Source organism: Notothenia coriiceps, unplaced genomic scaffold, assembly GCF_000735185.1.
Source record: "Notothenia coriiceps isolate Sejong01 unplaced genomic scaffold, NC01 NC01_scaffold00034377, whole genome shotgun sequence".
Classification (NCBI taxonomy): Eukaryota; Metazoa; Chordata; class Actinopteri; order Perciformes; family Nototheniidae; genus Notothenia; species Notothenia coriiceps.
The window spans coordinates 669,520-695,159 of NW_011367078.1; the positions used below are offsets into that span (position 1 = coordinate 669,520).

A 25,640-nucleotide genomic window follows, 5' to 3' on the forward strand; every position below is an offset into this window, starting at 1 on the left:
TTTTATCACCTCTATCTGGTGTTTTTACGACATACAGCTATTTTGTCATTTGTCACCCGGGGGTCACACCTTCAAGGCGAAAATTAATCAACCTGTGAACAATGTACAAGTGTGACCAGGTCAAACATGCGTCTGGACTTAATTCAGCCCGGCAATTCACTCTGAAGCAGCACAATATTTATTTTGTCTGAATTTTTAAAAGAACAAATGAAGAAAGGGAATGACAAGACAATAAAACATATCTATAGTTATATATAAGTGCTTTATAATCTATAAATATTCCACTCTAGTGCTTGTATCTGCTTTTTGCTTTGGGGTCATTTACTCAGCCAGTAACTCATTAGCTTTACCCCTGCGATACCATTTGCTCCTAGTGAAGGCTTTTCTTCTTCTGTCCATCCAAATTAGAGCACTTCTGTGACCACTTTTAAGCAGTTTTAGTCATTTCAAGCCTTAAGACAATCCTGGTGGGTGTGTGATAGACCTGAGGCCTGTACGATGAAGCCGGTTCAACATAACCTGGATATGTTTGAGTTAGCCGGTTGGCCTAATCCAAAACATACGCGCTCTCGCTAAGCGGTCCTACGACGCGGGTTATCAAGTGGATCGCTCAATCCAGCCGTGCCCTATCTAGTTAGGTGCGCGTTCACATGAAAGGGGTGGTATTTGGAGCATTCGACCAATCACAAACATGGACAAGCGTACTGACAGCGCAGCGTCATACTTCCTGAATGAAAAGTCAACTATAATATTAGACATATGAAGAAGTTAAACTTTAAACATCCATGACTTAAACATTTTATCCAGGATCAAAGCCACATAGCTGCACCTGCAAGGTGAATACAGCTGGTAAAAGAAAAAGTGTTTGAATGCGTACATTAACAGGTTTATGATATCACTGCTAAGACACGACACGAATGGATCTGACTTTAATTACATTTGACTCGAATGTTTCGTCAACTTAATGTGTTGCTTAAAATAATCGTCGTCTGCGCTCACAATGCCGCGGACTGAAAGTAATGTTACTTTGATCCGGTTACTTATGTTGTGGCAGATATTTAAGTAAGCTTTCTTAACGCTAATGTTATAATAGTCAGATTGCTCTGAAGATGGGAGGTGATATTCTATACATTTTCACGTTCACACAGTCGGTAATTTTTGCCAGCCGTCTTTCCTGACGCACACTGAGCTCTGATTGGTCAGCAGGCAGTGCTTTCACTGAGTTGATCTCTTAGCCTGCAACCTAACCTGCTCCGGAGCAGGCTAGCCGTTCAGCATAAGTTACCATGGAGATCTAGCCTGCTAAAAAGTGAGCCAGCGTCGTAGGACCGGAAACCCCGAGTTTTCCCTGAGGTTAGCCCGCTAAGCGAAAATCCTGCTTCGTAGTACAGGCCTGTAGACGTGTGATGTTTATTTCTCCACACTGGTCTACAGACAAAGTTTCCTCCTGTGTGTGTTATGTAGTTTCTCTCTTTACTGATCCTCTGACTTCCACTATGAACTCCTGTCATGTCTTTTGACACAGATTCCCAAGTTATTCATAGACTCAGCAGGAAATAGAATATATGGAGATCTTAATTAATGTGCATACATTTCAAATGGTGGTGGCTAGCAGTTAACGGTGCTAACAACAACAACAACAACAACAACAACAACAACAACAACAACAACAGGGCAAACAACGGCCACATTGCTGACAGAGTGGAATGCTTTTGACGTGGCAGCATAAACGATGGTCTGACCTTTCTACGTTGTTCCAAAACAAATGTTTTTTAATTGGTTAATCATTTCTAATATATTAATATAATGAACATAAAGTAACCTCCAACGCTGCTGTCGAATATTTAAAACAAAATGTTAATTGTTGTAAACAGATCCCCTGACTTTCATGATGAGATCAAGATCAAGCTGCCTGCCTCCCTGTCGGACCACCACCACATTCTCTTCACCTTTTACCACATCAGCTGCCAGCAGAAGCAGAACACACCACTGGAGACCCCTGTGGGATACACGGTGGGTAACAGACCATTTGCACTTTCACTACTGCAATGTTCCTGCAGGCATTGCAACTGAATCATGTGTATTACCAAGCGCACACTCTCTAGGTGTCATTTAGAGAAATATGCAATTCAAAATCTGTACTAAATTAAAAAGGAAAACATCCTGTGTTCTCTTTTGATTTTATTTGTGTCTCCCTCTCTCTGTAGTGGATCCCCATGCTGCAGAACGGGCGTCTGCGGACGGGCCATTTCTGTCTGCCCGTGTCTCTAGAGAAACCACCACAATCCTACTCTGTTCTCTCACCAGATGTAAGACCGTTTTTACAGTATTGGGCCATGTATAGAAGTCTGTAAAGAAAGTATGAATTTAAAAAGATGTATTTCAAACGGGCAGCCATAATGTTTTTTGAAGTTTGCAGTTTTTGCTTCACATATCCTCAGTTATTTTTAGTGCATGTTAAATAATTGGTGTGCATGATGTCTATGTTTTAGAGTAAGCTTTGTAATATAAAAAAGATTAAGGGGAATAAAAAGCCTTTGAAATGCCCCAGCCTTTAAACCTTTTTGATTCAAGCTACATTTTAACCTTCTACCCAAAGTTACTTATTGTCAATTTTCGCTAATTGTAAAATGCTCCTTTTTCCAATGCAGCTCAGATTTACTCTGATATTGTTGTTCTTCAGGTTGCTCTCCCAGGGATGAAGTGGGTGGACAACCATCGAGGAGTTTTCAATGTGGAAGTGGTGTCTGTTTCAACCATCCACACACAGGTAACAATACTGTATACATTAGTTTTATCGTGCTTTTCAGGATTTTGGAATTAACCTTCTTCTCCAATTACCTTAACTGATGAAGAAGAGCTGTGTATATTAAAAATATCAGTTGCTGTAGAATACTTTTCCTAAGCCTTACACACAGGTTAACATTTAAAAGGTAATATTTTAATGAAGAAAGATATACAGTGTTCTCACATTTAGACAGTAATTCCTCCACAGCACCAGTTCATTAGTGGTTGAAGCTCGTCTCTGCAGTAATTTACTGAGCTCTACTCCATCGCTGTGTCGGCTGGGGTGTGGAGGGCTTGACTGTGGTCCCTAGGAGCCTAACTGGGACTAATGTGCTCATAAATCACTGCTCCTGGCGCAGATTAGACCTGCTGGATTCTCCTGTGTTCTTGTAGTAACGTTCGTTTTGTGGTTTCAACTTGGTGAGCCAACTTACAGACGAGTAGATCCAAGCTTACTTTTGTTTGTCAACTTCCTTCCCCCCGTTTTTTCTTTACTTTTAACACTGTAATATATTATTCCTCTAAGCTTTTTGTTTTTGCCTTATTTTCTTTGAATAAATCTTCTCTTCTCTTCTGTTCTGTTACCATCTGTGGCTGTTTATATGCCCTTTCCTGCATTTGTTTTGCCAACCATTTTCTCTCTTTCTTCTCCTTGTACCCCCATTCTCCCCTTCCAGGACCAGTACCTGGATAAGTTCTTTGCCTTGGTACATGCCCTGGACGAGCACACGTTCCCAGTCAGGATAGGAGACATGCGTATCATGGAAAACAACCTTGAGGCCGAGCTCAAGTCCAGCCTTGCTGCGCTCAACTCTTCCCAGCTGGAGCCAGTGGTTCGATTCCTCCACCTCCTGCTCGACAAGTTGGTGCTGCTCGTAGTGCGCCCACCAGTCATTGCTGGGCAGATCGGTATGATATCGTTTTACACTGAACTAAATATTACAAAGTTACACAATATAAGCTGTATATTTTATGGCCGTCATAATATGCCCCCATAATATGTCCCTGTGTATTTGTGTGTGTTCAGTGAATCTGGGCCAGGCATCCTTCGAGGTCATGGCTTCCATAGTGAACCGGCTTCATAAATACTTGGACACCAGCCAGGACATGCATGGTCGCAACGGCCTGCTGTCCTCTTACATCCACTACGTCTTCCGGTTGCCCAGCACTGACCCCAACTCACCCTCTCCAGGTATTTAACTGTCGATGCAGTAAACCCCTTCACACTTTTCTTTATCTGTATCGGTTTTTCTGTTTTCCCCTTTTAAGTTAACTTCATTCAACTCCCAATCGCCCCAATCGCCTTCACTGGGTGTCTTATTATTTTCCTTTCTGCCATCATTTTTCTTCTTCTATTTGTTTTTGATTTTTTTTTTTTTTTACTTTTGTTCTTCTGCATGCTCCACACAGACCCCAACTCATCTGTAACAGGTAGATATGGCCCAAAACTTGACATTTTAACCTGTGTGCAGTTATTATTCCCTCTAAACATAATATTCAGTTCCTCAGGTATTATTCCATGTTGGTAGATAATTTGATATATTGTGCTTGATTTCATATGATTGATGATTTCATTCATTGATCCATAGAACTGTTTTTATTTATGAAAATATATGTTTTTGAGCTTCTTTCTTGTATCTTCACAACATGCAAAGCCTTATGATTAGGGGCAGGGTTTGTGTGCATTGGGAGAAGTGTGAACATGCAACTATCAGGTCTTTGGACCCACAATGGCTTGGTAGAAGAATAAGTTATTCGCAGTTGTTCCATTCTCCTCCCTCTGTGTCTTGTCCCAGGGCCAGGAGGGTTGGGAGGTTCGATGCACTATGCCACCATGGCTCGCTCAGCTGTTCGACCAGCCAGCCTTAACCTTAACCGCTCCCGTAGCCTTAGCAACAGTAACCCTGACATCTCTGGTACACCCACCTCTCCTGACGATGAGGTCCGCTCAATCATTGGCAGCAAGGTAAGGTCTATAACTTAAAGTGCTTTAGAGTTCAGTTGCTTTTCTGCTGAGGCATTAAATAGTGGCTCAAAATGTTAAACAAGTATCAAATATGGACAGAACTGTCTTGGCACGAAGCCCTATTGCAATATTTGGCTTGTCCACATGGATACCAGAGTTAAATATTGATATATTCTCATTGATCTGTGTTGTATTGAAGACATGCTCATGTAGGGTGAGGTAATTCTTAACGCACAGAAAAGCAGATACCTTTCATGTGTACAGTGACCCAGGGGGCCGTTTTATCACATGTAAACTGTAAAGCCTACGCGTAAACAAAAGATGGAACATCTTATCTTTCTAACCGCTGTAACAGCAACCTGAGGCACACACATGTATACATACACATGCACACACAGTGCTCAGTGTCGTCTTTGTGCAGGTTGTGAAAGGCATTAAAGTTGTTTAGCTTACAGACACATAAGAAAGCAGATGCTGTCAGGAAGATACAATAGGCCATTGTTTCAATAGTCATAAAGCATAGCATAGCCTTGTCAGTCTCTAATGGTTTTGTTTCTTTAGATTGAATTTATTTATGTGTTGTCATTTATTTGGTCTTGTTTGTAATTTGTGATTTCCCTCTTCAAACACAGTTTTGTTTAACCCAAAGTACCCAAACAGTGTTTGAATGCAGCCCCTTGTTTGGTGAATGTTCCCTTTCTGCTAATACTTAACCAAACCTTTCTTCTCTTGTCTCTGAGGGAGGGGGAGTTTTGTATTACACAGAGAGAGAAAGGGAGAGAGAGAACGTTTGCTTTGCTCCTCTGTGGTGATGATTTGGATTTTGAATTTACTGACAGCTAACCTGTTAAAGGCCCTTTGCATCTTCCAGCAGTCCTGACCTCTGAACCTCTTTAACCTGTCACTGTTCCTTTCCCTCCTCCTTCCCCCGTGCTGCTCGCTCGTTCCCTTGCTTCCTGCCTGCCTTGTGTCCTTTAACCTTGGCACGTCTAGGGCTTAGACCGCTCCAACTCCTGGGTGCACACCATGGGCTGTAAGAGTGACCCCTGGGGATCCAGCCCTGGGTCCGCTCCAGAAACCATGCAGGTGGTTTTATGAATGCCCCGTCCTCCACTTTACCTCTCTATAAAAACAGCTCACCTTGAAGGGATACTGGGATATTCAGAGTGTTGGTTTATTTATGAACACAACCATAGTTACTAAAAAAAAAGAAAGGTGAGTTTCAGGGGCAATACATATCCTTAATGAATATTTTACGGTTGAAATGTCTTTAGGTTTTGTGATCTTTCATTTATAGACTCTAGTGGAGCTACTTCCTGAGGTTTTTATTAGCGTAACTATTATGATAATCAACCCATTTTTGCTCACTTTCTACAAACCATAACAACAAAGACATACAAAACCAAAACTTCTGAATATTACAGTATCCTGCTTGACTTTTACTCACAATCCTCCCGTTAACCCATTGATGGGATCACAGCCGCCTCCATGACCCATTGTCCCTCACGCCATAACTCATCCATTATTACGTATCACATGTACTGTAGCACCTCCCTTTTTCTCAGTACTTTCATGAAAAGATAACATAGTCTAAATAGAAAGCTATCAGTGCCGTTTTACCATAGTTTTTCTTGGCAGCTAATTCTTGAGCAATGTTTGCCTTACTCTCTTTCTATACTATGATCTTTTTATGCACGTATATACTTCACAAAAAAATGGTAGAGAAAAAGAGTAGTGTTAGAAATCATCCTCATCCACAGAGTATTTATTCTGCGACCATTTTGTTTCATCTCTCATTCTCTTTTCTTCTTTCTGTTTCCACCACCATTATTCACTCTCCACTCCAGCTAATAACCATGCATGACTTCCTACTAACATTACCTAGCGTTCACTCTGTCACCAGAGCATGGTATATCTGTAAGTGTGAGTGTGTGTCTGTCTACGTGTCAGCTTCTCATTCCGTCTGAACATGTGATGTAATGTCCTCTGCCATTTTAGGTCTTCCTGATATAAGCATTTGTTAATCACCAACTCAAACGCTGGATGAAATGAATATCAAGAAAACAGAAGGGAAAATAATTCTGCAAATGATATTCATAAAATCACAGCTAGATTCCAGCTTATAATGTATTGTGCCAACATTAACAGAGCATGGCATAATCCACATTTAACCTGGGTTAGTCTACCCACCATTAATAAAACCTTTGCTACGTTTTTTTTACTAATGCCAACTTAACTTGATATCGCACCCATTTTGCATCCCTCCTTTTGAGAACATATATATTACATTTGGTGTAAATACTTGTCTTTAGCCATCCTTTTTTAATGCTAAATTGTTTCTTAAAAAATACTTATTTTTGTATTATCCTTATATAGTTCTTTTATATTTGTTATTACCTACTTCGCAACTTATTTCTTTAGATTGTTTATGTTCGCACATCCAGATAACAAAGCAAATTCCTTGTATGTGTAAACGTACCTGGCAATAAACTTGATTCTGATTCTGATTATTTAAGGCACTCAAACTACAGATGTGACTGTTTTAGATCATGGGAACAACAGTTTTAATTGTTGTCGCCCTGTCTTGTGTCCAATAGCTCTGTGTCTTGATGTGTATGCAAGAGATCACAAAAATGTAGTGTGTGTGTGTCTGTCTGTCTGTGTGTGTGTGTGTGTGTGTGTGTGTGTGTGTGTGTGTGTGTGTGTGTGTGTGTGTGTGTGTCTGTCTGTGTCTGTGTGTGTGTGTGTGTGTGTGTGTGTGTGTGCGTGCGTGCGTGCGTGCGTGCGTGCGTGCGTGCGTGCGTGTGTGTGTGGAGGTGCCTGTGACCCAGCAGACACGTTTTCCCTGTGTGCTGTGGAATAAGGTTCAACCCCACGCTCCCGTTGCTCCTCCACTAACCTTGTTGTCACCGTTCCATTCATCCCACCCATAGGCCATGGAGCGCAGTGGCAATCGCATGTCTTCGCACACTGAGAGCACCAGTTTCTTGCAAACTTTAACAGGACGGTTGCCCACAAAAAAGGTAGAGCCACTGCACTGGGGGAGGAGCCAAGCCCGCCCACCTCTTTATTCGCCTCCTCACCTGTCTTGTCTGTGGATGTGTGCTTCTCGGTTTGGTTGATGTTGTATTTGGTGGTTGTGGAGTTTGTTGAATGCGGAATGTCTATGATATGCCTCTTGTTCTGAATGTTTCAAAGACTTTTTTTTAAGTGACATGAATGTTTGTATTCTGGCTGGCTTAGTCTGGCTAACTTAGTCTGGGAAGTGTCCTTTAATCGTCCTTTCATAGGGCTGCACAATATGAGGAAAGACTAGTAATACTGTTAAAATCCAACAAATTATTTGTTAAATAAACCAAAAAGAAAGGTGATTTACATTTTAAGCTCCAGCCTTTTACGGATACTCTTTTAAAAAGAATCTCTGAGTGTTATGCAAATAAGATGAAAAAAGAATATCACAAGTTTAACCTTAATTATAAAAAAACATTATATCGTGCAGCCCTTTGCACTACTCATCATGCATTCAATGCATATGGTTAGGCTTGATTTTTAAGTACCACTTCCATCGGTTTACTAGGACCCTGCATTAGAGTCATAAACACATGCAAGTTTGGTGAAACATTTCCCTAACTAATGATAAAGAACAAAAAACAGACAAACACATAAAAACATCTATTTACTAGTTACCATTTTGGGTCTGCTTCGTTGATAGAACTGAGCAATACTCAGTTCTCAGCACTAACTACTTTAAAGTAGAACTTATGCTACTAATATAAAAAATGCCCAGAAACAATTTTTGTAGGCGGCACCTAAAGTATTTTAAAGATAATAAATTGGGTTATCCTTCATGTCTGGCCACTTCCTAATCTCGAAAATATGTCAACACGATTACGGAGACTTGCCAGATTCAACAGACAGTCAATATGCTAGCCAGACTGTGTTCTGCATAAAACACACACTCAAATAAGGTCAAGCGATTGATGCATAATTCTTTAAAGAAATGAAAAAGAATACATTCTTATCTCCATGTTTAAAAACCTCCTTGTGCACATTTTTAATACCTCAGCCATTTATACGATTATCAGGGAGTAACTTTATGAAAGACTTTAATTTGCATGGTGAAAAGAGGGAATTTTTCATAATTTCATAAAATAAAGGTTGTTCGAATCTAACTGTAAATTATATTAAAGGATATTTTTACTTTTAATGACTTTGTTTAGAGTGTTTGGAGTTGGTAACCCCTTAATGTAGTATATGTATATTTTGGTTTAACCTCCCTCTGTAATTCAGTTAATTTTCAGTGTTGGGAGCGCACCAGCTTTTCTGGACTCATATTATTTCATATAAAGAATGTTAGCATTGCTAATCCCTGTTAACTAAACCTGCTAAACTTTTATTCCATGTTACATCCCCTTTTAAGTTTGTACATTTTGAAGTTCAGTTAAAAGTACATTTACTGAATAATCTATTCACAGCATGGAGGTATATTAAAATGTAATATCAACGGTGATACTTCTCCTGTTGCCTCACATTCTCTCTGTCTGGCTCCGTTGCTTCTCCCTCTCGTTCCCTCCATCTCCACTTCTTTTCTACTTTCCTGTTCTCCTCAGCTCTTCCATGAGGAGTTGGCGCTGCAGTGGGTAGTGAGCAGTGGGAGCGTCAGGGAGGGGGCTCTGCAACAGGCCTGGTTTTTCTTTGAACTCATGGTAAGAAAAAAACCCTGTCATTAAACCTATAAACAGCTGTGACTTATATGCATATGTATTCTATTAATAGTCATCACAGTAGATTCTTTTCCCATGACAACATGTCTTGCCTTGTACCACAGGTGAAGAGCATTATCCACCACCTCTACTTCACGGAGCGCTTGGAGTCACCCAGGAAGAACCGTTTCCCAGAGCGCTTCATGGATGACATTACAGCTCTGGTCAGCACCATCGCCGGGGACATCGTGTCTCGCTTCCAGAAGGTTAGTACGAGCCTGGTGAGAGTTACGTGAGAATATAAGGACCTCCTGGTGGGCATGCAATCTGTTAAATATCATTGCTGAAGAGCACATACAGTAGAAGGAATGTGGTGTTATACAATAATCTAGCGAATCAGCTAATTTAACACTTGATGTAGTTTTTGCAATGTGACTACAAGGGATGTTCCGCTGATTCGCTAGATTATTGTATAACACCACATTCCTTCTACTGTATGTGNATCGGTGGAAGCCGTAGCGCTTTAAAAAGCACGACCAATCGGCCCGACTAAAATAACTGGATGGCCTACCTGCCTGTCAGCCTTCAATCTGTGCACAAACTTATCTCATGCCCTCATTGGTCATGTGCGCGTTCGTGTGTGTTGGAGGAGGGGCTCTGTAATGAAGTGGCAGATTTTTTCCGGTTGTGTATTTTCAAATTCTAGCGCACTCCAGCTGGTTTCTCCAAAATGACATACCCCACCTTTAACAAGAAATGTGTAACATCTTTATGATGTGGCATTTACCTGTTTCCAGTACGCTCTGATTAAGGTGAAGACAAAGCCTCGGTCCATGACTGAGAGCAAATCGTTGAGGAAGAAGGCCAGACTGGTGTTGAGTCTCTCCACCATCTCTAGGTCCTGATTGGATGAGATACACATGACTTAAAAAGTTGACAGTTAGAGCAAAATGTTAGATTCACCTAACCAGGCAAAAGGATGATAATGGAACATCCCTTGTAGTCACATTGCAAAAACTACATCAAGTGTTAAATTAGCTGATTCGCTAGATTATTGTATAACACCACATTCCTTCTACTGTATGTGCTCTTCAGCAATGATATTTAACAGATTGCATGCCCACCAGGAGGTCCTTATATTTAAGCAATAGCTCGCGACAGGCCGTGGTATATGCTCATTATATCATAGCTAAGGGGCGTGGTTCGGCCCGACGCGAAGCGGACAAGTCAAAACAAGCAATCTGATTGGTTCTTAGCCGTGATATACTGAGCGTATACCACGGGTAGAATTGTAAGTTAATTTTCACAACAAGTCAGTATCCCTCCGCGTCTGAGCAAAAAAAGTATACCCTTGGGCATACTGGAACAAGAAAGCAGCGGAGAAGTAACGGGGCAGAAGCTGGGCAGAAGCCCTCCTTTTTGACGCAGCGGTCCAGACATAGACATCAGACGGCAAAACATATTCAGTGTGCAGTTCCTTTGGCNCCATCCAGTTATTTTAGTCGGGCCGGCTAAAATGATTGGTCGTGCTTTTTACAGTACTACGGCTTCCACAGATGACATTTTTTTATGGATTTCTTGTCAAAGCACTTAAGACATTCATTGCTGTCGGGATGTTCAGAGCATTCCTTGGAATATAACAAAAAGTGTATCTCGAGCCGGTTTCTCAAACTTATCTACCCCACCTTTAAGTGTTTTTATGCAAATAATAACAATGTATAAGGATGAGTGTTAATGAAATCAGAGCAACGCTTAGCCAAAACTTGACAGAATTATTAACTTAACAAATGAATTTGGATGTCTCCCCATTGTTAATCAAAGAAGCTACTGCCACATATCGTCCCAGTTTTACTACATTCTGGCAAAGCATACAACTCAAGATGTAACACAGCATTTCAGGTTTCTTCATGACCTTAGAATATTCCAACACCTTTCCTTTCCAAGATTTCAGTTATTTTAACAGTACTCAGTCCGAATTATTTATCTGTGTGCCATAAATGCCGTGAATGAATAAATGATTGTGTCCCGTTTCCTTCCTCCAGGTTTCCACAAAGCTTTACGCTCTGCAGAACCCAACCCTAGAGTCTTTGAGGCTTGACTTTTTGAGAATAGTGTGCAGCCACGAACACTACGTCACCCTCAACCTGCCCTGCAGCCTGCTCACCCCCCCCGCCTCGCCTTCCCCCTCCGTGTCTTCAGCAACTTCACAGGTCAGTGGGGATGTGCAGGGAAAATTATGCAAACTTATTTAAAGGAATTTAAAGTTAGATGATCATGTGTGCACCTATACTAACTTCTTGCAAATTTGGCAGTGTAAAAAGGATGAGCAGCAAAAGTAGATTCTAAGACTGTCCTACAATAATATTTATATAATTTTGTTGTGTTTGTTGTATTCCTAAATTATTAATGGTCTAACTTGTTTGGATGTTCTGTTCTCCCTTCTTTCCCATAGAGCTCTGGGTTCTCCACAAATGTCCAGGACCAGAAGATAGCCAACATGTTTGAGCTGTCTGTTCCCTTCAGAGAGCAACACTTTCTGGCTGGACTGGTTCTGTCTGAACTGTCCGTAACACTCGACCCAGAAAATGAAGGGTTAGTATGCTTAAGATGTATACTAAAGAAAAGGTCTTTGTATGAGTGAAAGCAACTTGAAGGGTCAAAATGGTTGAGTTTCTTCACATCCTCATGTCACATACAAGGTGATTGTATGTGTGGTGGTTTGTTTGTGGGTGTGGGTGTGTGTACCCAATAAACTATCATGTATTGTAGAGAATCAAAAGTGCTATAATCAGGTTATAGTCTCTGTGTCTGTTGGTGAGAGATAAGTCTGTATGCTTGCTGACATGCATTCATGTGAGTGAGTTAAGGTTGTGCACGTGTGTCTTAACGTGAGTTGCTTCCCTTGTTCTCCCACCCAATGTGCTTTTCTCTCATGAAATTAAATTCAGTTTTTTTCTTGTTTGCACTGTAGCATGTTCGGCCTTCATAAGAAAGTGGTGAGTGTGGTCCATAACCTCCTGTCCAGCCACGACTCTGACCCCCGCTACGCTGATCCCGAGGTCAAGGCCCGAGTCGCCATGCTGTACCTGCCTCTCATTGGCATCGTCATGGAAACACTACCACAGCTCCATGACTTTACAGGTAAAACATGATATTAGTTACATTACAACACACTTTATATAATTAATTATTTAAAAGGCGGGACTGTGTTTTAAAAGTGTTCTTTAAACTATGCGAAAGGGAGATTATTAAATATATTACTCAATGCTTCAAAAAACATACATTTGCGTGGATAAAGAGTTGCATGTTTTTAGAATATCAGTATGTGTGGTATTCTCAGTTCCACACACTGCTTCACCATGTCATCTCATGTTCTACTTAAGTGAAGAACAATTATTACCTCAACCACTTCAGAAAATCACAGATGAATATTTACTGACTGTCCCTGAAACCATTTGGCAACCATTTGGCCACTTCAGAGTATTTATCACACTGGGTGCAGGGCATAGACATGGATGTGTGTGCACTTGAAAACGAGGGTACCTCCTCAGCATTACATTGAGCCAGCAAAGACCCCTGTTACGACATAATGTGGCAAAATGCCAAGTAACCTGAGGTATTCAAATACACGCCTCTGCAACGTTACAATGTGACCTACAGTAGCTTTATACTTTGGAACTCTGGAGGTTATCATTTGAACTCTAAAGAATGTTGCACAAAAAACATAATGAACTGGCTGATCTCTTGCCTCCCTTAGTGAATGAGACTCATCTAGACCGGGATCTGGTTTTAAAATGACCCAGTGATAAATGTTTGAATAATCGCAGTGGTTTGGCTCATGTTATAAAGCTTGGTCTGAATAAAATATGGCCTATTTTGTGATATCTTTTCAAGTAGTTATTATTAAATAGTATTTATTTCTAAAAATGCCATGTTATCAAAGTCTCAACATCCTTATTATTTTTCCATTCTAGATAAAGCAATTCCCCTTTTTTATTTTTATATTCCTGTTAATGATTGTATTTTTTATTCTCTTCTTTTTGTCTCACTAGAGTCCCATAACCAGTGGGGTCGGCCGGGCTGTCCCCAGGGGGCAGCGATGGGCAGCAGTGGGGAAGAGGCAGAGGGAGAGGCTAACAGCATGATCAACCAGACGGTTGCCGCGGCGATAGCAGGCACCGCCACTCCCACCCCAATGTCCCGACCAAGCAGCTTCTTGCTCAACTCGCAGGTATTTTAATGTTTGTATCATTCATCTGCAATTTATGGAGCAGTCCTTCTGCTGTAAGTCATAACAACATTTGGAGGCATTTGTCTTTTTATCATACCTCTTTCTGTCCTTCCTCCCTGTTCATTTCCCATGGTCCATTTCTCCAGGCGAGTCGTCCGCATGGTAGCTTCTCGGCCGAGTCGAGCCGCAGTCTGCTCATCTGTCTGCTGTGGGTGTTGAAGAACGCTGACGAGCTGGTGTTACAGAAGTGGTTCACAGACCTGTCGGTGTCGCAGCTCAACCGCCTGCTGGACCTCCTCTACCTGTGTGTGTCCTGCTTTGAGTACAAGGTGACATCAACACACCGACTAACCACTGCATGGTTGTCCAGGAGCACACAGAGGGTTGGGTACCCATTATCTCTTGAGTGTACCTTCTCCTACGTTTTGTGTCCCACAAAATATTATTTTCCCAGTTGGACTGATAGTGAGGTTTATAAATGAAACTGTATACTCATATCAGCTATCATATGTGACCCCTCTATCGAAATCAGTCGGAAGTCGCAACGGCTCATTTCAAAATAAACGTGGATTTGCGTAAAAAAATAGTTTTTCGGGGTCCGGGTGTTTTGTTTAATTTTAAATAAACAAAGTCTTGGCTTTCAGAATATGGAACTTTTATTTAAAAAATCACACGATAAATACATTCTTTAAGCTTGTAAAGGGAAGATGACAGCTCTCCCTCGCCACCCGCTGTTCCGCAGCGCTGCTTCCCCTCCCTCCGGCTGAAATTACGAATGTAAGCGTATAGTAATCATAGATAACACGGCAGGGTCCGTTACAGTTTGTTTTTATCTGATTTCAATTAAACAAAGTCTTGGCTTTCAGAATATTAAACTTGTTTCGGCAAATTCAGATGATAAATACAACTTTGAAGCTTGTGACGGCATAATTACAAGCGGAGACCGGAGTAACATGACGTCACAGATGGCATAACAACTGCCGGTGTTTCTCGGGAAACAAACACAATACACACGCAAAATTACACAAACACACACACACACACACACACACACACACACACACACACACACTCGCAAGCTTCCCCCAGACCAGTAATCCAAACGAATATATCTCCCCTCCGGACTATTTTGATAATTTGCTCCGCTAATAATCAATCAGATCGATGGATTCCAGAGAAGAGGAAAGTTTGAAGGCCTTTTTCTCAAAATGATGACTCGGTGACAGTCATTATATAATGTGACATATTTAACTTAATATTTGGAGTACAAAAACAATCCTGATATCATTAGAAAGCTAGGAGTCTCCTCTTTCCAACAGTGTATACAACTCAAAATGTGTCTTCGGTTCAATTCGACTGATTTCGATGGAGCATTTCACATATGTGATCACAACAAATGGGAAATTGTAGCAAAAAGTTAATACAGGTCAAACAGAAAAATAAAACTCAACACTTGACTGTGGACATTTATATTCATTCATGAGAGAGCAACGACTATTTCTTACATACATACTTATTTGTCAAGATTTAGTTTTACATGTTCTAAATCTTCTAAATAATGTATGCACAATCCTCTTCTAAACATTCTTTCTTTCTGTGTGTTTGACTTTCTGCTATGCTGTGTTTGCTGTCTGCTTGTCGATGCTTGCACATTTGCTTGTTTGCTCCTAATCTGCCTTGCTTGCTGAGTGCTGTGCTGCCAATAACTTCCCCGCTTTGGTTTCTCTGTCCGTCCACTCATCCTCTGCCTCATGGATACAAGGCCCATGTTGTGTTCACCATGCAGGGGAAGAAGGCGTTTGAGCGGATGAACAGCCTGACCTTTAAGAAATCTAAAGACATGAAGGCCAAGCTGGAGGAGGCCATCTTGGGCAGCATCGGGGCCCGACAGGAGATGGTGCGACGCAGCCGCGGACAGCTAGGTGGGGCTAACACATCTCAGCAAATGCTCACACACTATATCTATATACTTTGAAAGCAAACACAGATGAAACATTGAGCCAGGTCCCCTTTTATGCAAAATGCACTTTTTGATGTCTTTTATACATAAATATGTGTAGGCATACTTGCCAACCTTGAGACCTCAGAAATCGGGAGCAAAATGGGGGGGGGGGGTGCTAGTGTTTCGCCAGAGCTTTTAGATTAACATTAACATGCTTATTGTAGTTGTCAGTGCAATGCCTTTATCCATCCTTGATGGAGCATATGCGTGGGCTGGACCTCTATTTTACAGGAAAGGAGTGAGCAGAGAGTAGAGTAGTTTTCTGTGACTATCTGCCTCACCCTCTCAGACTTTGAGTTGCGCGCGCTACTAAAGAGACGTGTTACCATGGAAACCAAACAATGGTGTAGCTGTATTAAAGTCCGAGTGGAAACAGTCCTGAGTAAATCTGATTTGGTCAGAAATCGGGAGAAATGCGGGAGAAATATGACCCCGGGAGGAAACCGGTAGAGGGCAATGAAATCGGGAGTCTCCCGCGAAAATCGGGAGGGTTGACAAGTATGTGTGTAGGTGTGTCAGGGAACTCACAAAGTGTCAGAAAATAAAACCCTCTCTCTTTTCCTCCGTGCCGACATCTCTAAAAACGGGGGTACAGCGGAGCTGATCCAGATTTGCGTCCGATATGACGTAGTATCAGAAATGTGGGCTGGCTTTATGCCCACGGCCCTATCAGAAACGTTGCTGTATCAGAAACAATAAGCGACATGTTTTGGAAGTAATATGGTCTGTGTTGACATTAGCATCGCTAATACTCAGAGCTAACGCTGTACTGGAGAGAGCGTGTGTAAAAAAGCAGGAAATAAAAGGTACTCACCTTGTGGTAAACCCGCAAGAGAAAAAGCATTTGAGCTCCATACTGTTTGAGAAGTAATCCTTGATGTGGTTTGGAACATGATATGGCGTTTTAATCACGGTGTTTAGCTGAGTATCTGGGTAGAATTCTCCTGCATGCGCTCTCCTCTCTCTAGAGCTGCGTGCCCAGAATCAGCACTTCTCTAACAGGGCTAAAATAGAGGCATGGCTAGAATGGGTGATCTGTGATCTGGTATTTTGAGCACAAACCTTCAGAGGCATGTTTTTTATATATCTGAGACTTATAATATATTCCTAAAAGTAGTATAATAGGAGACCTGATTCTAACACATGAAGTCCTAAACTACAGTATATCCTGCTTTCCAACCTGCACACACTCATACTGCTGTGCACTTTAATGGCACTGCAGATCAAACAAAGTTTCAACCAAAGTCAATCACGTTTCACTGTGTACACACACCTTCTTTCACCACTAATACAAAAGTAAATGATTTTCTCTTCCGTTTAGAACGAAGTCCATCTGGCAGTGCTTTTGGCAGTCAGGAAAACCTTCGATGGAGAAAGGACATGACCCACTGGAGACAAAACAGCGAGAAGATGGACAAGTACGCTTTTTCAAACTCTAAATCCACCTTCCGAATTCTAACTATATGTCACATAATAAACCTCAGTCAGCTCTTTGAAGGAACACAGTATTTTAAGTTCATACACTTTTTGTGCTGCACAAAACCATGATGGAGTATAGTAATGTCCATACCCACTTATATCTCCACCTGTAATAAATCATTTAAAGCATTACAGATAGATACATCTTGAAGTGTGGAAAACAATCATTTAATCTCCTTATTAGGATATCACAAACAATCTCCACTTCTGCCAAAGTTAATTTATACTTTCTTGGTTATTTCCAATTCTTCATTTGGATTTGCATAGTAACAGAGCAGAATGATTTGTTTTGCCTAATGTTTAATTTAACACAAAAGATACACTGCTTCGTGCAATGCTTTTTTATTTTATTTCATATTTATGTTATTTATTCGACTCTGTTTCTTGTTGTAAATTCAGCTCCAATCTTTGTTTTCTGTTCATTTCCATTTGTTCTCTCACGTTGCTGTGTTTATGTAGGAGTCACAGATCAGTCAGGTATTGTATGGTCCACATTTGCTGTGTGCTCCTTTAAATCCCCCCCGCTTAAGTACAGTAACTCAATCGTGGTGTATTCGCATGCCTGTGGGAGGATGCAGTGGACACACAATGTATGTATTACATTTGGATCCGATTCCCCCCTGAATCTAACCCTCCTTTGATCCTCCTTGGCTTGAAACTGATCACTCCTGATAGACCAATATCATGATTCATTTCACCTCCATTTTGATTTCTTCACACATGCACATGAATACACCAACAGAGACCACCTGTTCATGGTTCTGACCCTCATCATCATTCCCTCTCTCCTGGTAATCATGTCTGTCTCGGGGTTGGTAGTGGTTGCAGTGAGTCTGTTTTGCTTTTTAACCAGCGTGCTTTGCTTTGGGTTCTGACTCGTGTGTCTCCCTACAGGACAATGTAGCAATAGCTCTTCTTGTAATGAATACTTTAATGCTTTACGACTGAAAACCAGTCCTGATATATTTTCCTATATTCAAACATGTAGGACAGGTAAATACACACAGCCTGTATCCTTAATGTTCCACCTGTAGGCCAGGGATGGATTCCTTAGCTGTCATTGTTATATTATGTATATTCGTTTTGGCTTTAGTTGACTAAGAATACTTTAGTTGATAAGTTCATATTGAATTACTCTTTTTCAAGGAAACTTATGAACAAATCTATTGTAAAATCAAAAGTGATTCTTTTGCATGATTTGTTGATGAAAAACGTTGTTCTACAGATCTGTTGATTAACTAAACTAATCATTATTGACCAAATGTCTGAGTGTTATTCGACAAATATTGTATTCAGCCCGGGACAGTCCTACTTCAAACCTCTGAAGTCACAAGTTTGCACTAGCTGTTTACATATAGATCTGCATGCATTGTTTCTGTGGAACATTTGCATAGTTTGAGGTCTGCACCTTCAGTGTAAGATTTATTTTAATATTGATAGACGAGCAGCTTTTTTATTTAAAGATATCATATTAAATGTAATGCAAACAAGCATATAGGCTGGTATTCTACTCGGCACATATTATCTGTTCGTTCCACACAGAGACGAACTAGGGCTTGAATATCGTGACAGGAACCTCACGTTAGGCTGTACAGCATTATCATCGCAATTTGGGAGGTGTGAACCATTTTGTGACAGGGGGTCTCTGTTCTGTTGACTGTAGGACCAGAGCAGAGCTGGAGCATGAAGCACTCATCGATGGTAACCTCGCAACAGAAGCCAACTTAATTATCCTTGATACTTTGGAGATTGTTGTGCAGGTAAGCAAGGGGAAAGGACTTTCTTTATAGATACATGCATGTGGTTTAAAAATATATATATCCATGCTCTTATAACATATGTGTCCCTTTCCCTTCAGACGGTATCAGTGACTGAGTCTAAGGAGAGTATCCTGGGGGGGGTGCTGAAGGTGTTGCTCCACAGCATGGCCTGCAACCAGAGCGCCCTTTACCTCCAGCATTGTTTCGCCACACAGAGGGCGCTGGTGTCTAAGGTAAGACTTTAATTAAAGTAATACATTTCAGGTCTTCCTTGCAATTTCTTCCAGGGCTTCATACTTCATTTGTATTGTGTCAATATGTGTGTGTTTCTGTCTGTCGGTGCAGTTTCCTGAGCTGCTGTTCGAGGAGGAGACGGAGCAGTGTGCTGACCTGTGTTTGCGGTTGTTAAGGAGCTGCAGCAGCAGCATTGGAACCATCAGGGCCCACGCCAGCGCCTCCCTCTACCTCCTCATGAGGCAAAACTTTGAGATTGGCAACGTAAGTACAACTGAAAACGAAAGGTTTACAACCCAACATGTTGTGGTATTAGTTTGATTGGAACATCCAAACCTAAAGCTGGGATGAGGGGTTTTTAATGTTTAAACCCATCATCCACCCAAAGAACCTGAAGTGTAGCTTCCATAGAGCTGCTGGTGATGGTTACAAATACAATTGTCTGTACCTCACTTTTCACAGACAGACCTTTCTGAAAATGATTTCTTGACTAGAAGTGACATTTGCTCGGCAGAACGCTTCCTTTTCAGTCCATGTCTGTCACACAAGAGCCACAAGCCTAACAAATATGACTTGTTCAACCTTTCTTCTCTTTGTGAATGCACTTTCAGAACTTTGCCAGAGTGAAGATGCAAGTGACCATGTCCCTTTCTTCGCTGGTGGGAACGTCTCAGAATTTTAACGAGGAGTTTCTGCGTCGCTCTCTAAAGACCATCCTCACCTACGCAGAGGAGGACCTGGAGCTCAGAGAGACCACGTTCCCAGACCAGGTACTGAGTTATCCATAACATACATTTTAGCTTCTGTCCATCACAGTGTAAAAAAAACTCTAGACTGACTTATTATTCATACTAAATTAACAGATTTTGACTTGTGGTAGCAATAACTCAAGATCTCTATTGATCAGGGTCATTAAAAACCTGGAAACGTCATGGAAATTCAAAATGCTAATTCCAGGCCCTTGAAAAGTTATGGAAAACAATATTTTTCCCAAAGTTTTGGAAAAGTCATGGAAATGTAACTAAAGTTGCATCAAATATAATTTATATTGTATCTAATCGCCGAAATAGTAATACTATAACGATAATAAATACTGTATCGTATAGCAATGAAACGTAAAATGTAATTTAACTGACGAGGTATTTTGCTGGTGAGAGATTTGAGTTGCTTTAGCGTGTAGAAGTTGGTAAGCCAACTATTTGATTTGTTTTAGATAGGCACAACATGTATCAGACCTTATTTTCCTGTTCCATGTTCAAATAAACAATTTTCAGTGGTACCACTGAGAGAGTAATTTTTTTGGTCATGGAAAATGAGGTAACGGTCATGGAGAAGTCATTGAAAATCATTGGTGAAAAAGTGTATGAACCCTGATTAATGATCTGAATCCAGGTCCAGGACCTTGTGTTCAACCTGCACATGATCCTCTCTGACACGGTGAAGATGAAGGAGCACCAGGAGGACCCTGAGATGCTGATAGATCTCATGTTCAGGTAAAGAAAACAAGCACACCCCCTCCTCTTAATCACTTAAACATGTATTGCTGCACTGCGAGCATCCTCATCTCTCTGTCAGTGTTTAGTTCTTATCTTTGCGATGTGTCTGTGTCTCCAGGATTGCAAAGGGCTACCAGACGTCTCCGGACCTGCGGCTGACGTGGCTTCAGAACATGGCGGGCAAACACTCGGAGAGGAACAACCACGCTGAGGCGGCCCAGTGTCTGGTGCACAGCGCCGCTCTGGTGGCCGAGTACCTGAGCATGCTGGAGGACCGCAAGTATCTGCCTGTGGGCTGCGTCACCTTCCAGGTAGGAAACGCACTGGGTACATGCATGGTGTAGACATGCCTGGAAACAACGGTCTGCTGATGTGTGAGCTTCTATTTGTTCATTTGTATACAGAACATTTCCTCCAACGTGCTGGAGGAGTCTGCAGTCTCTGATGATGTGGTGTCACCAGATGAGGAGGGCATCTGCTCGGGGAAATATTTCACGGAGATCGGCCTGGTGGGACTCCTGGAGCAGGGTGCTTCTTCTTTTTCCATGGTGAGAAGGGTATATGGGTCATAGGTTGAATGGAGGTTGACAATCATGCAAGTGGCTTCCTCTTTCTCTCACCCAAAATAATGCTTTTTGCTACGTATCCAAAATATAGGTCTTAGAATATATGTACATTTGGGAGTAACAGTCACTTCCCGGATAGTAACATGCAGTATATTCATCCTGAATCATCGTATCAAAGACCTTTAAGCTAAAATAAATGTACAAAGGCTGTCAGATGTTTGTGGAACTTTTTAATGAGCTTAATTTAGGCCCTAATTCTCTTAAAATCCCTAATTTAAGCGTTGGTATTTGTTCTATCACTGCTGATTGTATCATACTAACGTTTGTCTTGATCTCCCCCTCAGGCGGGCATGTATGAGGCGGTGAATGAAGTTTACAAGGTGCTGATCCCTATCCATGAAGCCAACAGGGACGCAAAGAAGTTAGCTGCCATTCATGGTAAACTGCAGGAAGCCTTTGGCAAAATTGTGCATCAGGTAATCACACACACACACACACACACACACACACACACACACACACACACACACACACACACACACACACACACACACACACACAATGTGAATTAATTGAGTATTAAAAACAGAAAAGCATGTTCCAAGATGATCACTCAATATGAACACCGAAAAAACGAACCAACACAAATGTTTTGCACTGCTACTTTTCTCTCATGTATTATGTGTGTCCCATTTATCGGACCATGTATATTCAATTCCTTCTGGCAGGATCTTATAGAAAGAGAAATGTCACAAAATGAATGTCATGTATAAAAATGCTTCAGAATACTTATCAATCTTCACGGCCTTCACACAAATACCGCAGTAGCAACACCAGACACTGGAAATATCCTGTTGATGTTGCTGCCTAGCACAACACAGCTTTGCATGCTCATATTATTTGGCATTTTATTTCCTGTTTACATAATTATAAATATTTATCAGACACCTTGCATGTTTGATATGTCAAGTGTGAGACAGGATGCATGTGTTGAGGGAAGGCACTCCTGCTGTGGGTTGTCTTAAAGGTGTTTGACTCCTGATGACGAGGGGCAGAGCAACTCTTCTCTAATAGCCAACAATTATTACAAACAAAGTATCCATCATCTATACTATAAGTGGCTATTTTGTGTTTCTGTCAGTTGCTCTGTTCTCCAGCCCAACAGCTAGTCACCTGGATCAGTATTAAAGAGTCCTTTCTCCTTGCTGCGACATCACTGTGTGTGCCAAAGCAACACTGTGTGTGTGTGTGGGGTGTTTGTGTGTTGTGTTCACTTGTCCTGTATTCTCTTTGTCACACAGAGTACTGGCTGGGAGGTAGGTGGCTAAACGGTTCCTGCTTGGGCCTGCTTGTGTTTTCATGTTTTTAGTTGACTCTCATCTCTTTATTTACTAGCTGTGGGCACTTTGCTTTGTGACATACAGCCACTCCATTAACATCTGCAGGCAGTCTGCCCCTTGCTGTACAAGCAGCATCTTCCTCACTCATCTCCCTCTCTCCTCCTTCCTCCTCCTCTTCATGTTCAAGAGGAGCCTTGTTTTTATAACAGTGTTGGCAGGCTGTGCATGGAGCCACCGTGTGTGACTCAGTGTCAGTGAATGCATCACCTGCACACTCCCTGTCCTCATCTCCTGTCTGTGTGCTGCTGTGTCAGTCACAACACACTCATTGACTGACACGCTGTCACATTTCATCTCATCTTCCAATCACAGGGCTCGATTTCAGTGTGAAGGGTATCTGTTCTAGCCAGTGGTCATCTTCGACACACAGCAATAAATGGAGAGTTCTGCAGACTTGAGTTGAAGCTGGAACCAAATCCCTGAGGCGTTCAGGTTCAACTGTCAGTCATCTCAGGATTTACCTGATTATCCCTTTTTGATTTCCATTACTTTTTATTATTGCCCTTTAATTAATAGTTCAAACTAAATCGACCCCTGATTTTTTCTTTTCCCTCCATTCTGTTCTTCCGTTAACATTTTTCACCTCTGAGTCGGCATGGTATGTTGCATGAAATGGCCACTCAGAGAGAGCATGCTGTGTTTCTGAAGGTTGTGGATCTTTATTTTCTCACTTTTCGTTCTTCATAACTGACTGTCTCTGCATGGTCTGGATCCTTCACAACCACTTTATGTTCTTTCTCAAACTCAATTCAGATATTTTTGTTGTTATGTATTTTGTTTTTTGAGATTCTCTGGGGAAACCCAATCCTTATTAAAATTTGCTCTGTTTTCTCCTTTTTGATTACCCTGGTTGCCGACCCTTCCTTCCCACTTTACTTAATTTTGTCTTGGGGTAAGTTCTTTAGTTTTTAAGGGCCTTTTTAAGAAAAACTATATTTTTGATGGAGCAGTTGCAGTGAGCTGCCTCGACCTTGCAGTTACCAAGGGCGATTATTAAAGGTCCCATGTCATGGCCATTTCCACTGATCATAATTCCATTGTTGAGGTATACTAGAATAGATTTATACTGTGCAATTTTCAAAACTCACATTGGTTTCTCATACAGCATCTCTGTAAAGTATGTGTATTCACCGGTATTCACTCTCTGTCCTAAACGGCTTGTTGGAGCTCCTGCACCCCCCCGCCCTCCCTGTGAGCCCAGTGTGCTCTGATTGGTTGGGACGTTTGCGAGGCTCGTTGCTGCGAGGAGCAGACAGGCTTCCGTGTCGGCGATACAGGAGAACAAGCGAAACTAATCCTGAGCACACACAAACACTCACAGCCGAAGTAAAAACAATAAGTGTGGCTTGGTATTGAGTAAGAAAAAGGTTTATAAACGCTGTGAGAATGGGTCTGCGGAGAGCATTTCTCCGCGATCCCAATGTAGTAGCACGAAAAACGTTTACCCATTCAAACAGTCGTGGTAGATACCTTGTTTGTTTTAAACATCATAAATACACAAACAACAATGAATACTTACAGGTTGTGTACCCGAATCTCCCGCTGGTCCAAACAAAGTACTGTTCCAAACAAGAGTGGAGGAACAGCATCGTTTCTTCAGTGCCCCCTACGCTGTACATATCCGGCATGAATCGCTGAAAGGTTTGGGAAGCTTTGTTTCGTGAAAGGCTGGCAGAGGGTGTGGCCTCTGGGTATCCCCACGTCAGAGTACCCAGGAAGTAAAGAATGGAAAATGAGAAATCGCCAACGAGGCGTTTTGGGGAGGTCTTTTCTGTGTTAGAGTTTTACTCCCTACAGGGTGTACTTTGAGGGTTTTTGACTCTGCACACCGTTTACATGCATACAAACCTTCATAACACACAAGGGGACGGGTAATAACCGGAAAAGCATGACATGGGACCTTTAAATGGTATTTTCCGAGCAAAGCAAACCTACGCAACCCATCTACAGCTTCTCCCTTTCTCTTGTTCTATATATACACACACACACGCACACACACACACACACACACACACACACACACACACACACACACACACACACACACACACACACACACACACACACACACACACAGACACACTTGCAAACACTCATCAAAACCTGCTGTGCTTTGTGACTTTAAGTATACTCTATACAGTGAAAATGCTTTATGGATGCATGCAGAGGTCTGTGCAGGACACAGGTCAGAGTTCCTGGATTGAATGGCCATTGTTCTGCCGCTGAATGCAAATACATCCTATAATGTCACAGAGTTAAGGCATCACTTTAGAACAGTCAGCCATTGTTGTTCTGCAGAGCGTCGTGTGCAGTGTTTCGTCTCTTCTCTGTCTCTGCTCATGACTCTTGTGACTGATTGAGTCGAGTTAGGTCTGCTAAGGTCTTCCCTCCCATATGATGCAAACATATAGAAGTCAGAGTTGAAGTTGTTTTCAATTGAACGACTAATGTTATTTTAGGAGTATTCTTAAGACTTGTTCATGGCATATTCTGCTGGCTGGTAGATGAATATTGTAATGAAGGTTCTTCCTGTTACCCTGAGGTGGAAACACTCCTCTGTGTACTGAGTTTTAAAGGTAGAGGTGGAAAAACCTGCTTATTAAAACAATAACTTGTACAGTGAATGCCAACATGTAATAGCTGCTTTATACTGTGGTAACCTGTGACGGAGGATCATCTGGAGGCTGTTGACCTCCTGTTGGCTGCTTCCTGTCCGACCCTGGTAACCACGGACTAACCACTGAAAGAGACTGCAACAGATCGGACAAATTAAGCAGCAATGTCACTCGCATTCAGTTCCACATGTTATTATGAAAGCTTGCTTTTTATGAAAGGATGAAACCTTGCTTTTAATTTTATTCATTTTCTAAATGCTAGGACTTCTTGTCCCTAACATATCAGCTGATGTCTGCCATTGTTGGATGGACTCATTAGAATATGAAGCCAAGAAAGCGGCATTTGGTTGCAAAATGCTTACTGGTCAACCGTTGTTATAGCAACAGTGATCTGCATATAA

At 41.6% G+C, this 25,640-nt stretch overlaps 1 protein-coding gene across 1 annotated transcript in view; it reads left to right on the top strand.

Moving 5' to 3' along the window:
* The window catches only part of dock7 (dedicator of cytokinesis 7), a 47,396-nt gene that overhangs the window by 18,321 nt on the left and 3,435 nt on the right, over positions 1-25,640 (top strand). Inside the window, exons 17-43 of the mRNA XM_010790539.1 lie at positions 1,875-2,013; positions 2,208-2,309; positions 2,684-2,770; positions 3,465-3,696; positions 3,815-3,979; positions 4,584-4,753; positions 5,747-5,839; positions 7,687-7,776; positions 9,364-9,459; positions 9,582-9,722; positions 10,254-10,328; positions 11,499-11,666; positions 11,909-12,048; positions 12,428-12,597; positions 13,509-13,687; positions 13,834-14,016; positions 15,474-15,609; positions 17,011-17,107; positions 18,832-18,928; positions 19,027-19,161; positions 19,274-19,426; positions 19,774-19,932; positions 20,555-20,655; positions 20,777-20,969; positions 21,063-21,206; positions 21,569-21,700; positions 22,526-22,540. Coding sequence (XP_010788841.1) covers positions 1,875-2,013; positions 2,208-2,309; positions 2,684-2,770; positions 3,465-3,696; positions 3,815-3,979; positions 4,584-4,753; positions 5,747-5,839; positions 7,687-7,776; positions 9,364-9,459; positions 9,582-9,722; positions 10,254-10,328; positions 11,499-11,666; positions 11,909-12,048; positions 12,428-12,597; positions 13,509-13,687; positions 13,834-14,016; positions 15,474-15,609; positions 17,011-17,107; positions 18,832-18,928; positions 19,027-19,161; positions 19,274-19,426; positions 19,774-19,932; positions 20,555-20,655; positions 20,777-20,969; positions 21,063-21,206; positions 21,569-21,700; positions 22,526-22,540 — 3,592 coding nt within the window. The remainder of the gene's footprint in view (positions 1-1,874; positions 2,014-2,207; positions 2,310-2,683; positions 2,771-3,464; positions 3,697-3,814; positions 3,980-4,583; positions 4,754-5,746; positions 5,840-7,686; positions 7,777-9,363; positions 9,460-9,581; positions 9,723-10,253; positions 10,329-11,498; positions 11,667-11,908; positions 12,049-12,427; positions 12,598-13,508; positions 13,688-13,833; positions 14,017-15,473; positions 15,610-17,010; positions 17,108-18,831; positions 18,929-19,026; positions 19,162-19,273; positions 19,427-19,773; positions 19,933-20,554; positions 20,656-20,776; positions 20,970-21,062; positions 21,207-21,568; positions 21,701-22,525; positions 22,541-25,640) is intronic.